Source organism: Lutra lutra, chromosome 4 (genome assembly GCF_902655055.1).
Source record: "Lutra lutra chromosome 4, mLutLut1.2, whole genome shotgun sequence".
In the NCBI taxonomy this organism is placed as follows: Eukaryota; Metazoa; Chordata; class Mammalia; order Carnivora; family Mustelidae; genus Lutra; species Lutra lutra.
In genome coordinates this window covers 193,078,145-193,092,316 of record NC_062281.1, presented here as the reverse complement: position 1 = coordinate 193,092,316, position 14,172 = coordinate 193,078,145, and the positions used below count along the sequence as shown (strand labels likewise).

The 14,172-nt window shown below is 52.5% G+C and overlaps 1 protein-coding gene across 6 annotated transcripts in view; it reads left to right on the top strand.

Annotated features, from left to right (window-relative positions):
* CAMTA1 (calmodulin binding transcription activator 1) overlaps window positions 1-14,172 on the top strand; it is an 826,942-nt gene that overhangs the window by 274,577 nt on the left and 538,193 nt on the right. For all 6 annotated transcript variants that reach the window (XM_047724086.1, XM_047724083.1, XM_047724087.1 and 3 more), the window contains one exon: window positions 7,623-7,690. In XM_047724086.1, coding sequence (XP_047580042.1) covers window positions 7,623-7,690 — 68 coding nt within the window. The remainder of the gene's footprint in view (window positions 1-7,622; window positions 7,691-14,172) is intronic.

Sequence of the window (14,172 nt, the reverse complement as noted above, 5' to 3'; positions counted from 1 at the left end):
TTAATATGACATTCACACATCCCTAATAAAGTACATAACACAGAGATCTGGCACCATTGAAATACCCAGAGGACATTAAGTATGAGTCTTAAAACCAAGAGTATTGGAAACAAGATATTTTTACTTCTCGTTTGGGAGCAATATAATTGCATTTTGTGGCTCCAGCAGATGCTGGGGCCAGCTGCTAGGAGAGTCCTGGCTTCCCCTCCCCCCCATCCCCAGCTCTGGTCCCTTATAGATAAAACCCTTGTGCAGAAGTCTCATAAAACACAAACTCTAAAAATTACCCCTTGGTTGAAGATTCATTTTTCCGGTATGCGAAACATCTAAGATTGTGTAGACCCCAGATATTTTTATTACTTGGCCTCAGGTGTATAAAAACAAAACATATCTCTATATAGTTTTTTTGTTTTTGTCTATTTAATTTGTCCCAATAAGCACTAATGACCCCTCGAGACTCACTCAACTCTCTCCCAACATCGGACCCACTCCTTGAAGCCAGATCGGAGATGGACTGTTCTGGGGAGACCTGGGAAGGACTCCTGCCCTTTTTCGAGGGCTGCTCCAGGTGGAATTGTTGAGGGGGAAGCCAGTTTCTCTGGGCTGGGTGATCCGATGGGGCGTCTGCCGCGGGAGGCTCCTTCTGGACAGGGAATGGAAGTGACTGCGAGCTTGGGCTCTGAGATTCCCACATCCTCTCCCAAACAGATGCAGCTTCCGCACACACCAGAGGCAGGACGCGGCTCCTCACCTCGGAGGTGGACCAGCTTCCAGGGATGCGTTTGCTGCGGCCACACCTGCACCGACTGGCGGCCCCCGCAGCTCTGTGGGTACAGAGGACTCGGCTTTCGAGCCGTCTTGACCTTTGCAGGTTCCTCTGATGTCTGTGTCCAGGGCTGCACGTCCGCTGTGGCCGGTGCCTGTGGCGGTGGAGCACTTGTTCCAAACTGAGACGGGCTGTGCTGGAAAACACACGCTGGGGTTTGAGAACTTAGTACGAGAAAGAAGGCAGACTAGCTCACGACTGCTTTCTGTAAACTAGCGAAATCATAGTCATTTGGATCTACTGGGTTAAAATAGAAAATATACGGACAAACAATAGGGTTAAAAACCAATCTTTCCTGTTTGTTTTTACTTTTGGGAAAACAGAGCTTTTAGATACTTGAAAACGACACCTGTAGCTCACTCGTGTTTGTGGCTCCCATTGTGTTTCTGCCGGATGGGGCTGCTTCGGGGCTGACAGGAGGGCTGGGTGCCGCCTCTCGGCGGTGGAGCGCTGAGCAGACAGTGACATGTCTGCACACAGGGCACAGAGCCCTGATGGCAACCACGCCCTCGTCTGTTCACCTCCACAGCCCCCACCTGCAGCAGGATCGGCTCAGATGTGGGCTCTTTCTGTTTTCGTCCTTGTTAAGAGAACTGGGGATTCCTTTATCCCCCCTCACTAGGTCTGCTGTCGCCTCCGGATGCAGAATTGTTCGCGGCTCTACAGTGGTGAGACTCAGAGACTCAGACCCTCCCCGGATGCTGCAAAACTAGGAAGGGAGAGCCAGCAGGCCCAGAAATGCTAGCAGCAGAGGGTTCTGTGTGCTGGGAGGCCAGGAGGGGTGCAGCATTGCTGAGAAGGTTATGGAAGCTGGAGTGCCCTGGAGTGAGGCGGCAGGGAAGACACGCTGGAGGAGGTGGGCTACGAACAGGGCCAGGCAGGTGGCGCGGGCAGAATCAGCTCACAGGGGTGGAGGTGGGAAGGGGCAAAAATAGCCAATCTCAGGGCAGCCACTTTGGATGACTGCAGCCTACTTGCCACCAAGAGGGACTTAGCAGTCCCCCATCAGACCCCATCAGCTGGGGGTCGGGGCAGGCAGACAGGCCCGGCCTTACCTGGCCATTAGGTGGTGATGCCTTTGGATGGTGGAGATTCATGACGACACAGCGTGTAGCAAGGCAGCGATGCCAAACGTGGACTGTGATACCCCTTAGTCCCGCCCCCTCTGCCCTCCTGGATGGGGCTGGGTCAGTGCTCTGGAGAGATGCCCACCCTCCTCCCTGCTCTCCAGGGACCGGACCTGGCGCCAAGCAGAAACAGGGGCCTGTGGGACTCTCCCCATCTTTGTCCCCAGAGCCCTGCCACACACAGACACTACACCTTGATGGCAGCTTTTCTATTTGGATGTCCAAAGGACAAAGTGAACATTTAGAATCTGCAAGCTGGACAGTCTTTGTTTTAGAGCCTGCAGTGAATTCCTTCATCTTGACAGTCAGGCCATTCTTCTCAGCATTGCTGCAGAGCTTGGGGTCCAAGAAGAAAGAGATCCCAGGAGCACCAGGGAGCTGGAGGAGGCCAGTGGGTCTGGGATGTAGCTCTTTGGGTCCAGGTCCAACTTTGTAGGCAGGGGGGCTGGCATTTTCTGCACCCTAGTGCCACACCTAGCTGGATGTCTACCCTCTCTTCTTGTTCTTTTTTATTACTAGTGGTGCTTAGTACATTCGCAATTTGGGGTAACTTCCACCACGATTTAGTTCCAGACAATTTTCTCCCCTGAAAAGGCAACCACATACCCATCAGCAGTCACTCCCCATTGTCCCCTCCCCTCAGCCCCTGGAGAACCACCAATCTATCTTCCTTCTCTATGAATTTGCCTGTTCTGGACATTTCGTACCCATGGAACCCTATAACATGTGGCCTTGTTTTCTGGCTTCTTTCCCTCAGCAAGTTTTCTTTTTTTTTTTTTTTTTTTTTTTTTTTTTTTAAAGATTTTATTTATTTATTTGTCAGAGAGAGAAAGGGAGAGAGAGCAAGCACAGGCAGACAGAATGGCAGGCAGAGGCAGAGGGAGAAGCAGGCTCCCTGATGAGCAAGGAGCCCGATGTGGGACTCGATCCCAGGACGCTGGGATCATGACCTGAGCCGAAGGCAGCTGCTTAACCAACTGAGCCACCCAGGCGTCCCTCCCTCAGCAAGTTTTCAAGGCTCATCCATGTATCAGAACTGCATTCCTTTTTGTGGCTGAACAGCCTTCTGCTGTGTGGGCTGTGGCACGTCTCGTGTGCCCGTCTATGTTGTCATGGTCATTGGAATGCTTCTACCTTTTGGCAGTTTTGAATAATGCTTCTGTGAACGTTCACGTACATGATTTTGTTTGAGTTCCCGTTTTCACTTCTTTGGGGGCAAGCTCTCTTCTTGTTTGAGCGTTCCATACATTTCCTGGGCCAGACTTGAGTTTGAAAGTCAATAAGATCATGCATGCACTGAGTCAGGAGCCCTGGTTTCCAGCTCAGGTCAGCCCACGAATACTGACCTTGGGTAAGTCCCTTCCCTTCTCTGTGCCTTAGTTTCCTGCTCTGTAAAAAATGAGGTAGACCAGATCTCTCTCCATTTGCCTTCCTCGGAGCCCAGGTCGGTGAAGCTTTGGGGAAAGACGGAAAGAGGGATAGGCCAGACCGTCGGGCTTCAAAGCTTTTTCTTCCTTTTCTTTTCTTAAACCTCTTTCCTTCTTCAGCTTAACTGTCTCTCTTGTTGCCTCTTGTTATTCTCTGCATTGTAAGATATTTTAAGTAAATGGTTTCTGAAAATCAGGGATTTTCCCCGTTCCTGAAGTGTAGATGGTCCCATGACTCATACAAGGGCTTCTGGGTGAAAATGAACTTGATCCTGCTGGAAAGAGGGAATCCCACTGACAGGTGCTCAGCCTGGCTTCCCTTGGTCCCCTGAAGGGTGGTGGGACAGTGAAGTGCCTTTGGGTCAGTGGGGAAGCAGGAGGCTGTTAAACTGTGTTGGAGAAAGCATGACTCTCCACATGCTGGTTTCCTTTTCTCCTTCTGAGCACATCATAAATTCAGTACTATAGTGGAGAGTGTAGGCTCTGGAACCATTCCACGTTGGTTTGGCTTCTGGTTCCACAGAGATTAGCCATGTGACATTGGGCAAGCCACCTAACTGCTCTGTGTCTTAATTTTCCCTCCCGTGAAACAGGCATGGCTCCTGCTTCAAAGTTCGCTATGAGGATTAAGGGAGATGATCCCTCCTAAAGTCCTGGATCGGTACCTGGGCTCAGACGTCATTCTACTAACGTTAGCCATTGTGATGATGGTAGTGATGACGCAGATGATGAGGTCTCTGTTCCCCCCAAAGCCGTCCCCTTCCCTGGCCAGGCTGGCTCTCCTTCCTCTGGATTTTGGTGACCCTCACTTTGCTCTACACTGTTTAGCATCTATTATTCTATGTGGTTCTTTGGCACGTGCATATATCCATTTTCCCAACATGTTCCTTAGCTTTGGCAAGGGGGCGTCTGGCCCATGGTCTGCCCAGCCGATGATGAGGTGGACCAAGACCTGCATCAGGGAAATAGGCTGTGTGGACTGGGTAGCATGGGCCTGGGAGTGGACAGGTGACTCAGACATGCGCAGTCCAGCTGGAAGCCAGGCAACCAACTAGAACACCACAGAGGCAAGTGCCTAGGTCTGGGCAGTAAGTTTCCTTTGCTCAGAAATGCTGCTCTTAAGAGGGGATGAGTGCCCCATCAATGGGCATTGTGTGGAGGTATTGTTACCTTGGGGTAGAGAAGCAGTGGCCAGTGCTCAAAGGTTAGTTCATAAATCAGTGTGACCTCCTGTGGCTTTGCTTGCTCATACAACAGCTCAGGAGGCCCAGCATGTCCCATTGGGTGTGTCTAAGGACTCGACTGGGCAGATAATCCTGGAATGGGGCTTACGCTGCTCTACCATGCTGTCTCTATCACCTGCTTGACCATGGATTCTTTAAGAGCAGGGGTCAGACTGGTCTTGTTCACTGACTAGCATACAATGAGCTCAACAAGGATTTGTAGAGTAAATATTGAAGTCAATAAAGTCCAGGGCTTTTGTTTCTTTGAAGGACAGTAGCGTGGGGGGTCCTGCTGGGTTGGGGGTGAATGCTGGCCGAGGGGTGTTCATGAAGGTCTTCTCTGGGTGTCCGGGTCTTCAGAACACGGTGATAAGTCTGGAGGTGGCTGGGATGTGCTCTGCCCCCATCTTTCTGGGCCAGTAAGGGTCACTTAGCTCTCGGCATAATCCTGGGTAAGGACGTGGATCTGAGGGGTTCAGGTTGGCACAGACTATTTTTCTGGATGCCAGGTTTTCTGAAAATCAGGAAGATGGACTGATACACATAAGTGGCTCAATTTACCCACCCCCTGACTCCAGCCACTGCCGGCTGTCCGTGCTTTGTGAAGCGAAATGGGCATCAATAGATCCAGGGAAAGATCAACTCTAGCTAGCTCTCAGCGGTTACTGTGATGTCACTGTTCCCTGTGGGCATGGGGTGCAGGGATGGGGAGGGATGGAAGGTGAGGATGGGTGGAGGTCAGCCTGGCAGGGCTGGCAGCTTCAGGGCCGTACCCCTTTGGTACCTGCTCCCTCATCGGGGGCCTCCAGATGGCAGCTCACACCATGAGGGCCCCATAATGAGCACTGCACTAGCTGTGGTTGGCGGGGGTGTGTGTGGGGGGGCATTGCTGTGTGCCGGTCGGGCCGGCCAGAGTATTAGGACTTGTTACTCCTTGTAAGAGCCCCACGAGGTGGTCCTGTCTCCATTTCATAGAAAACCGAGGTTTCTACAGGGTAAACAATGGGCTCAAGACCAGACCGCTAACAAGTGGCAGAGCCAGTGCCCCAGGCCAGGTCCGTTTGCTTCCGAAGCCTGTGCTCTTAACCGTGACACTACGTCACCTTGCTGCCTCGCGTGGAGGTCATGGAAGCCCTGGTCAGGGATTATTTAGGAGCCGCTGCATTTTGAGCTGTGACGTCACCCAATAACAAACCTACACGAGCACATGACAGCTGCAGAACACAGGAGCGTGGCCACACGGGCTCACTTCTACCTGCCCATTTGTTTCCCTCACGCCTGCTCTTCCTCCTCCCCGCCGCTCTACCCACCCACCCACCCACTCATCCATCTGCCTAACCAACACCTGTTAGGACACCGTTAGGTCCTGGGGATACATCACTGATGACATCTTCCTTGCCCTCGAGGAGCTCGTGATCCAGTGGGGGTTGTCATCCAAGGAAGCAAGCAATTAGGACGCCAAGGGACAAATCACAGGGACTGGAAGGTGCGGTGCCAAGAGACCATGCAGGATGGGCAGCCAACCCCGCCGTGAGTAGTCAGGAGGGCCGGCTGTCTGTCTCCCGTGAGGCCTCAGGGCAGGCGTTTTCTAAGGAGAAGAAACAGAGTATGGAACAGAAAAGGCCCAGAGTTGAGAGAGAGCAGGTGCCCGTCGATCCATCTCTTTAGTGGCCGTCAGTGAGAAGAACCTATCCATTTGGGACCCGGGTTTCCACTTGCCAGGTTCTTGGTGAAAGATGTGGGCTTCTGGAATGAGGCGGTATGGACTCTGGGTCACTTCACTGGCCACCTGGGAGTAGTGGCTGGTGTCTGTGATGATATGAGACCCTGGTCTCTGCCTGAGCCTGTGGTCTTCAGGCCACATTGGGTGGGTGGTGTTTTCTGCCTTAACCTCCTCTGCTGACCTGGTTTTACTGAGAGGCTCCTCTTTGCTTCAAGGGCAGGTTGAGCGTCTCTGGTCACAGGTCACAGGTCACAGTCCCGTTATTTCCAGGCCTGGAGGAGGCTCACAGCAGAGGGGGACTTAGGGCCTCTGGGTGGATGGGCTGCTGCATCACCACGAGCCCTCTGGGCACCCCAGCTGCAGAGGAAGTTGAGACGGAGGCCCCTCTCTGCATGTTTTGATAGTCAGGGACAGCAGCTCTGTGTCGTATCATCACCAAGATCAAGGGAAACGTGTACTAGTCCGGCCTTAATTTAACTCCCAATCCCTGCCAATTTCATGTTAGCAGATCCGTTTGGAGCTGGAAGTAATGGGCCGTATCATGCCCCAGAGCTGGAGCAATGACTTATGTTGATGTCGCCCACTGGCTTTTTATGGAAATTATTAATAAATCAGTAATTCTATCTGCAGCGATGTTGTTGTGTTTATAAATATTTAATTTACCTTCAGGTGCCCACATTTTCTCCATCTTTGCCTTAAACTCTGCTGACATGGTTCTTCTTTCAGAAGCACAACTCAATAGATTAAGTTATCAGTGGGAGAAAGGTTAACCTCTCTCTCTCGCTCTCGCTCTGGAACATGGCTTTATCTTTCCTTTTTAATCTTTGCGTGATTTGGTGCAGGGGTGTGGGAATCAGGTGGCGGGAACATGACGTCTCCCGTGACAGTGGTGAAAGATGAGTCTGGCTTCAGAAGAAGACAGACGAAACATCCCAATGACGACCTCGCATGAGTGCGGACCTGTTGTTGGCATGTGTTTGTCCCTCCTTCAAATTAATGACATTTAGTATCTGAAATGGTGTCTGATGTTTTCCTCCCACAGAGAAATAGCTTTGTCCTTGCGACCGACTCATCTTCTGAAATCCAGTACGTTGATTATTATTGTATGGCGGGCTGAACGGGAAGGGCTTAACAAATTCAAAATAGAAGCACCCTCCAAGGCAAGCATTTTCCAGCAGAGATGGGGGTCCAGCCCTGCCAGGGAGGCGAGAGCTGGGAAGGAATAAGAACTTTCTTACCCCTCGGGAGCCGATGTGAGCTAATTGTTGTTATTATTGTTTTATTCTTCTGTTTCAGGAAATTGCAGCTTATTTAATAACATTTGAGAAGCACGAAGAATGGCTAACCACCTCCCCTAAGACAAGGTAATGTCCCAGATCTCGCAGCTTTTCAGCAATGTACGGTAAATGGATTGATTTTCATTGACTACCTGGTTTGGCAAGTCAATTCATGGGCAAGTTGAGTGTGCCATGATGCCTTTGACAGTGCACAACACTGAGGTCTCATGAGCAGACCTACGGCCATGGCTGTGAACACAATCAGCTTAAAAACAGTGCGGCTGCCGTCACTTGAGTTGGGACTTTTAACGGGATGGCTTAACACTGGGCCCCCAACCGGTGGCTTTGAAAGCCTTGGCAGGTGGGAACATCAGGGGAGGTTTATTTTGGGAATGTCCCCACCTGCCCCCAGTGTTCTCTAGAAGCCCACTCTTTATATGGGAAACTACCTTAACTGTGCACGTTCATCCCAACATGCTTTCCAACTGAAGGTCGAGTTAATTTGGGTGGTGAGAAGATCTTCCAAATTGGAAGCAGGGGCTCCGATTGCGGTTTATTGTACAGTGAATGAGCTTGAACCTCCGACTGCCACTGCTCGGGGCCGTGGGGGATCAGGGACAACGAGGTCGGCTTGTGTCCTGCGGCGGGGGTTGACGCTGCTGCGTAAACCACGGTGCGGTTGGGGCTTAGGGTGTGTTTAAAGGGCGGCCTCTTCTTTCCTCCCCTGCCCGCCGGTATCATTGTTGCTATGTTACATGTGAGAGCCTTGGAAATCCATGGCCAGCAATTGCCACCCCCTTTCCGTTAGTGGTGACAGGGCCAGGCACTCGTTGGTGTGACGCGTGTCAGCCAGAGCGCGGCTCCCACGGGGATGGGGCGGTGGGTGTGACTTCAGAGGCAGAAGCTCGGTCTCAGGGCGCAAGCGCCCAGTTCTCCAGGTAGGTTAACGGAGACCGGGAGAAGGGGCGGGGCTGTGTGTCCTCTGCCCCCTTGGCCAGGTCCTCCACTGCTAGCCTTTCTGAGCCATGGAGGAAAGAGGGTCTTAGCCTCTAGACTGTTTACTCGTTCTGGACGGTACTTTGCACAACTTTATTAGGCTTCAGTTTTTACTGGTGAGCATCATTTTGATGAGGACAGAAAGGTCCATTTTGGAAGGGGTCGGAGGATATTGAGGAGGAAGTTAGTTCTGAGATTCCCATCTCCACAGGTGGGGCCAGGGGTGGGGCCAGGGGGGGCCGGGGGGGCCAGGGGTGGGGCTAGGGGTTGGCACTGATTCTTTTTCCCCTCCAGCCTGTGTCCCTCTGCAGGATGTTCTCAAGGCCTCAGTCTTCTGGGGCCATGAATTCCTTTGCTCTAAAACCAGGCGGTCCGCATTAGCCAGCTCTGCTGCAGTCATGCTTTCTAAGAAACAAGCTCTGAATGCAGTGACTCGGAACAGCAGACTTCTTCCCCCCTTGCTCACGATCTGTGGGTTTGGTGTGGCTTTGGTTGGGTTTAGGACTGCTCCATGGGTCTTTTTGTTCTGGGACCTGGGCTGAGGAAGCATCCATAGCCTGGGACGTATGGTCATGGAGCATGGCAGGGGCTTAAAAGCCTAAGGCAACCCGCGTAGGCATAATGAGGATCCTGCGGGATGTGGCATCCTAGGTCTCACCCGCTCGCAAATCCATTAGCCAAAGCCATTCCTGTGGCCAAGCCCAGTAAGAGCAGGGCCCGGAATGACTTTCTTCCGCGGAGTGTGGGTGGGGGCGGAGTGATTGAGTGAATGGTGATGCGTCAGCTATTTGGGGAACACAGCCGTGTCCCCAGCTGTGGAAAGCCTGACACACTCGGCTCTTCTTTCTTCTGGGGACATCTTCTTCCAGGGCGGACATTCCCAGACTTGAGCAGGCACCAGGATCCGCGGGAGGGCTTGCTGAAATGCACACGCCGGGGCCCCACCCCCCAGAGTCTCCGATTCACTGGTCCTGGTGTGGGGCCTGGGCACCCGTTTTTCCCAACAAGTTCCCAGGAGCCAGCACACGGCCACTCTGGGGCCTCACTTTGAGAACTGCTGCCCTGGTTTCTGGGTGGGGTGGGGGAAGGGAGTCTGTCGGATTTCTGTCTCTGCACTATTTCCTGACTCCCAGCAGTGCCTTCATCTCAAGCAGCCTGCAGCATCTGTGCGCCCCTCACTCCTCAGCAGAACCCTCCTTGAATCTAAGTGGAAGGAAAGAGCTTCCTCTAGCTAGAGAGTGAGATTCTCCGGAATGCGTCCCGGGCCAGACATCAGATTTCAGATACGCAGACACGTGCTGTGTTTTAGGACACCCCCGAATGCAGATCGGTAAAACATTTCAAGCAGGGATTCTGCCTCGTGTTTCAGCCTTCAGAGTTTGGGTTTCAGTTGAGAAGTGAATGTCACTCACGGTCATGCCTGACTCACTTGACTTTTTGGAGTATAAATAGAGCCAGGAGACTTCCCATCCCGAGGCACAAGGGGCATGCGAGCAGCTGAGTGGGAATGGGGAGAGTTGGATATTGACAAACCGGGCTTTGAGGCCTAGCCCTGTCCCTTGATCACTCTGGGACTTGTAGAAAGTCATTTTAGCGCCTCATTAAAAGCCACTCTGTTCTTCTCCATGTATGAGATGGACTCCATGCCCCTGTCCTCACTGGGCCATCACGAGGCTCGAGGGAGACTGGGAGGCTCAGTGTGGTTGCCTGCGGATGTCCCCATTCCTCTTGTCTGCAAGGGGTGGTCCCTGGGCCCGCCGGAGGCTGCAACTTCAGAGACATGTGCCAGAGTCTCTCCAGGCTTCGGGAAGACGAATTTCTTTCCTCAAGGCAGAGGGTAAAGACAGAACGTTTCCTATTAGTATTATAATACCTACTCCGTGTTTACACTTGAAGGCTTCTCGTCCCAGGAGGAGGGAAAAGTTGCTGTGGTTGTTCAAGGACCTTCCTAAATTAGTTGTTGAGTTGAGTTTGGGTGCCCCCCTCCCGTCCCTGGTATTGAAATTAATTGGTGCAGTTAACTGCTGAGTTCATACAAACCGGCCTCCTGGTACTAAGGAATTAATGACACCAATACTCCACTGAATGAGGAGGCAATGCGACTTCTGTGTGCCACCGCCACTGCTAATTTCATTTTGGAAAATTAATAAAAATGAATTGCACCACTGACATTTATAGAGTTTCCTAATAAAATGATACATTGTTTGTGTGGAGGAATCCCTATTAAATTAATTGTGGTAATCAGTTCACATATAGATGTTGGTGTAGGGAGCTGCACAGGGACCCGCCTTGTCTCGGTGGCTTGCTGATGGCTGGGGGTTATAAATATAGCCCTTGCCCAGATACTGTCCTAATTACAGAGAAGGTCCCAGGAGCCCCGCTCACCTGTTTCATAATGAGGTGTGCTACAAGGAGGCTCCCAGGGTTGGGGGCCTCAGGGGCAGTGGCGGCCCCGTGACAGAGTTGAGTGTTGAATGTTTAAACAGCCCATATTGTATTATCAGCAACTGGGACCTTCTGGATATGGCAGTTTGAAAAATCACCCTTCAGGACGTCTCTATTTGGCACTTGCTGTGTGCTCAGCACTGTAATAATACCATTTGGGGGCCCTGGGGAGCTCCACACTCCCCACCCCACCAGGAGAATTCAGAGTCTTGGAAGGAGGAGCCCCCTCCCTCGGTCTAGAATGTTCTTCCAGCTCCTCCTTCTGGCCTTGATTTGGTGTCACTTTCTCGGCAAGGTCTTCCCTGAGCACGCTATTTAAAACCACACCCTTTCCGTTCCGCCAGACCTCCTTTCTTCTTTTTTCTTATGTTTCTGCGGAGCACTTGCCGCCATTGGACACACGATGTATTTCCTCTTTTTATTTTTATTCTTGATCTGACCTCCTCTCCCCCAAAGTGACAGTACCGCTGGTGCTGGTGTGCTTGTGGGGTATCCCTAGGGCCTGGGACCGTGCTGGACATGCAGTCGGGCCTCAGTGCATGTCTGTGGTGTGAATGAGCCTGAGACAGAAGATGTGTCTGAGTGTGTGACAGAAGAGATCTGGGCTTGCTCTGTTCTGTTTCTGTTTTGTGTGTCCCCTGGATCGGTTAACTGACCTGGTGCTGTGCTCTTAGATCCTTTCAACTGCCCTGCCCGGCAGCGAGATGCTGAGAGGGTACACGATCTGTCCAAGATTGCACAGCAGATGTTGGAACTGGAACTTAAGCCTGTGGTTATCTTCCTGCAAAGCTCGTCATCTTAGCTTTTGTGCTGTCCCACTGTGTGGGTGTGGGGTTTGAAGGTGGTGCAATGCGGGGTTTCGCTATTCCCCACCACCTCCCATCGCCAAGATTTCTGAGCCACCTGGGAGAGCCAGGTGCCGGGCAAAGCTTCCCTGTGTCGGTGAGCACAGCTCAGGTGCATCCATGAGGTGCGTTCCCATGCTGCCCTCCAGCACAGGACTTAGCCTCCCTGCGGCAGGCAGTGTGGGAAAACAGCACCCTGCCTGTAGTGCAGACTGCGGAGTGGAGCTGGGCCCAGGGAGGCGGCCTGCAGAGTTTAGCAATCCCAAGAATGCATCGCTCCTCCCTGGGAAACGTGCAGCCTTCCCTGTAAATCGGGGACATGCAAAGCTCTGGATGGAACTGGAAGCATTTCCTTCCCAGGAATCCTGTGTATACTGGTTAGAAGGAAGCTGGAAGATGCTATTAATTATCTAATTAATTAATTAGATTGATATAGATAGCACCTAACACTGAAGCACTAAAGGTCTAGTAATAGAATTTTCCTATAATGAGCGCTGAGTGCTTCTTGGTCAATGAGCAGTAGAACAGCCAAGTCTAGGGAGGGACTCTGGAAGGAGGGAGAAGGAAAGTGAGACCCAAGTTTTGAGAAGACCGATGTGACACCCGGAGACACCCCACTGTCCCTTTCTCATCTTCCTGGACCTCACTGTCCATTGTTTCTTGTGCTCCCAGTGGTGGTGGGGTGGGAGGGTGGCCACCGAGTCCTCTGTCCTCTGCTCTTTCTTACCATGTCCTCCCCCCACCCCAGGACTCTTGTCCCTGCATGGAGGTAGCGAGTACTTCTGCCTATGTTCTGGACTGTAGCCCCTATCTGCAGTCCCCCAGGTCGCCTGTACCACCACTGCCAACCTTAAATTAGGGGAACCCCTCCTGCTGCGCTTCCCTCTCTGGGCTGGACCCCCTCCCTGCACCAGCTGCCCTACAATGCTCCTTCGTGGCACCATTGTTCCCCTCCAATGCCTTGGAGATTTCCTATGTGACAAGTCCCCCTCTGGTGTCACGTTCAAGGTTGCTGTCCTGCCTCAACTGTCTTCTTCAGTACTTTCCTTTGATTCCCACCTCAAAGCACCTACTAGTTAGGTGGTTGCTTCCTGCTCTCTAAACACATCTCCGTGTCCCCTACTTTTTGCTTTCAGACCGAGAATGCTCCATGTCCAGCCCAGTCTGCCTGTCCCTCGAGTCTCACCTCTTTCTGGGAGGCCCTGCAGACGCATCAACCTGTAGTGGCCTTGTCGCTGTCAGCTTCTGCTGCCCACATGTGCTGTATTGCCAGCTGTGTGACAGTTCAGCCGCCATCTGTATGGGCAGTCCTGCCTCCGCGGGGAGATGGGAGCCCCTGCCATTGGGTCATGCTGCCTCTTTTGTCTCTGAATGGCTAGTGCACAGGGGAACTTCCATGGGGCGCAGGGCAGGGTGCAGGCTCGGGGCAGAACCCGGGTGTGGGCTCAGGGCTGCAGCTGGAAAGCCAGCCCGATCCGGCGCAGGCCTGTCCCCGTGCAGTTGGCACTGTTTTGTGCCAGGGCCTCTGTAAGTGGCCTGTGGGGCTGACCCTTGGCCCCCTGCAGGGCGTGGGATCCCTGGCCAGCTCCTGTTACTGGGGAGGGTGCTTGAGAGACCAGAATAGAATTGCAAAAGTCCCCTGGGGAGGCCGTTTTTGGGTGATTAAAGACTTCATAGAAGTAAACCCCGGAGAAGTCCTGACACACGGTTCCCGCAGCGTGGCTGCAGCTCAAGGACCCTTGCTCCCTCGAGTGTCCCTGCCACAGGGGGTCAGACCCCGTGTGACTCCACTCTGTGAAGTCCTAGGGGAGTCAGACTCACAGAGACGGAGAGAAGATGGGTGGGAGCCAGGGGCTGGGGAACGGGGATGCGGGGTGAGCATTTCATGGGGACAGGAGAAAGTTCTTGGAACGGATGCTGGTGACAGCTACACCACATTGTGGATGAACTTAGTGCCGTGAATTGCACACTTGAAAGTGGTAAAAAAGGTAAATTTCACATTGCTTGTATTTGGCGATTAAAAAAAAGATTCCCATAGCAGCTTTCTGTGTCTAGTTGGGCAGGGCGGGGGTCAGGGATTGGCTGGACGTGTGTTTGCGCGCGTGCGTGGAGGGGGTTCTGCTGGGGGGCGGAGTTTGAGAGAGCAGCGCTTCTCCCTACGTCGTTTCAAGGGCTCTGTTCTTCGTGGCTGCAAAGAAAAAATTAACTGGGTCAGCAGTCATTTCAATGTGGCGACCTTTGCATTTTGCTGAATTGGGGACCTGCTATCAAATTAACATAACG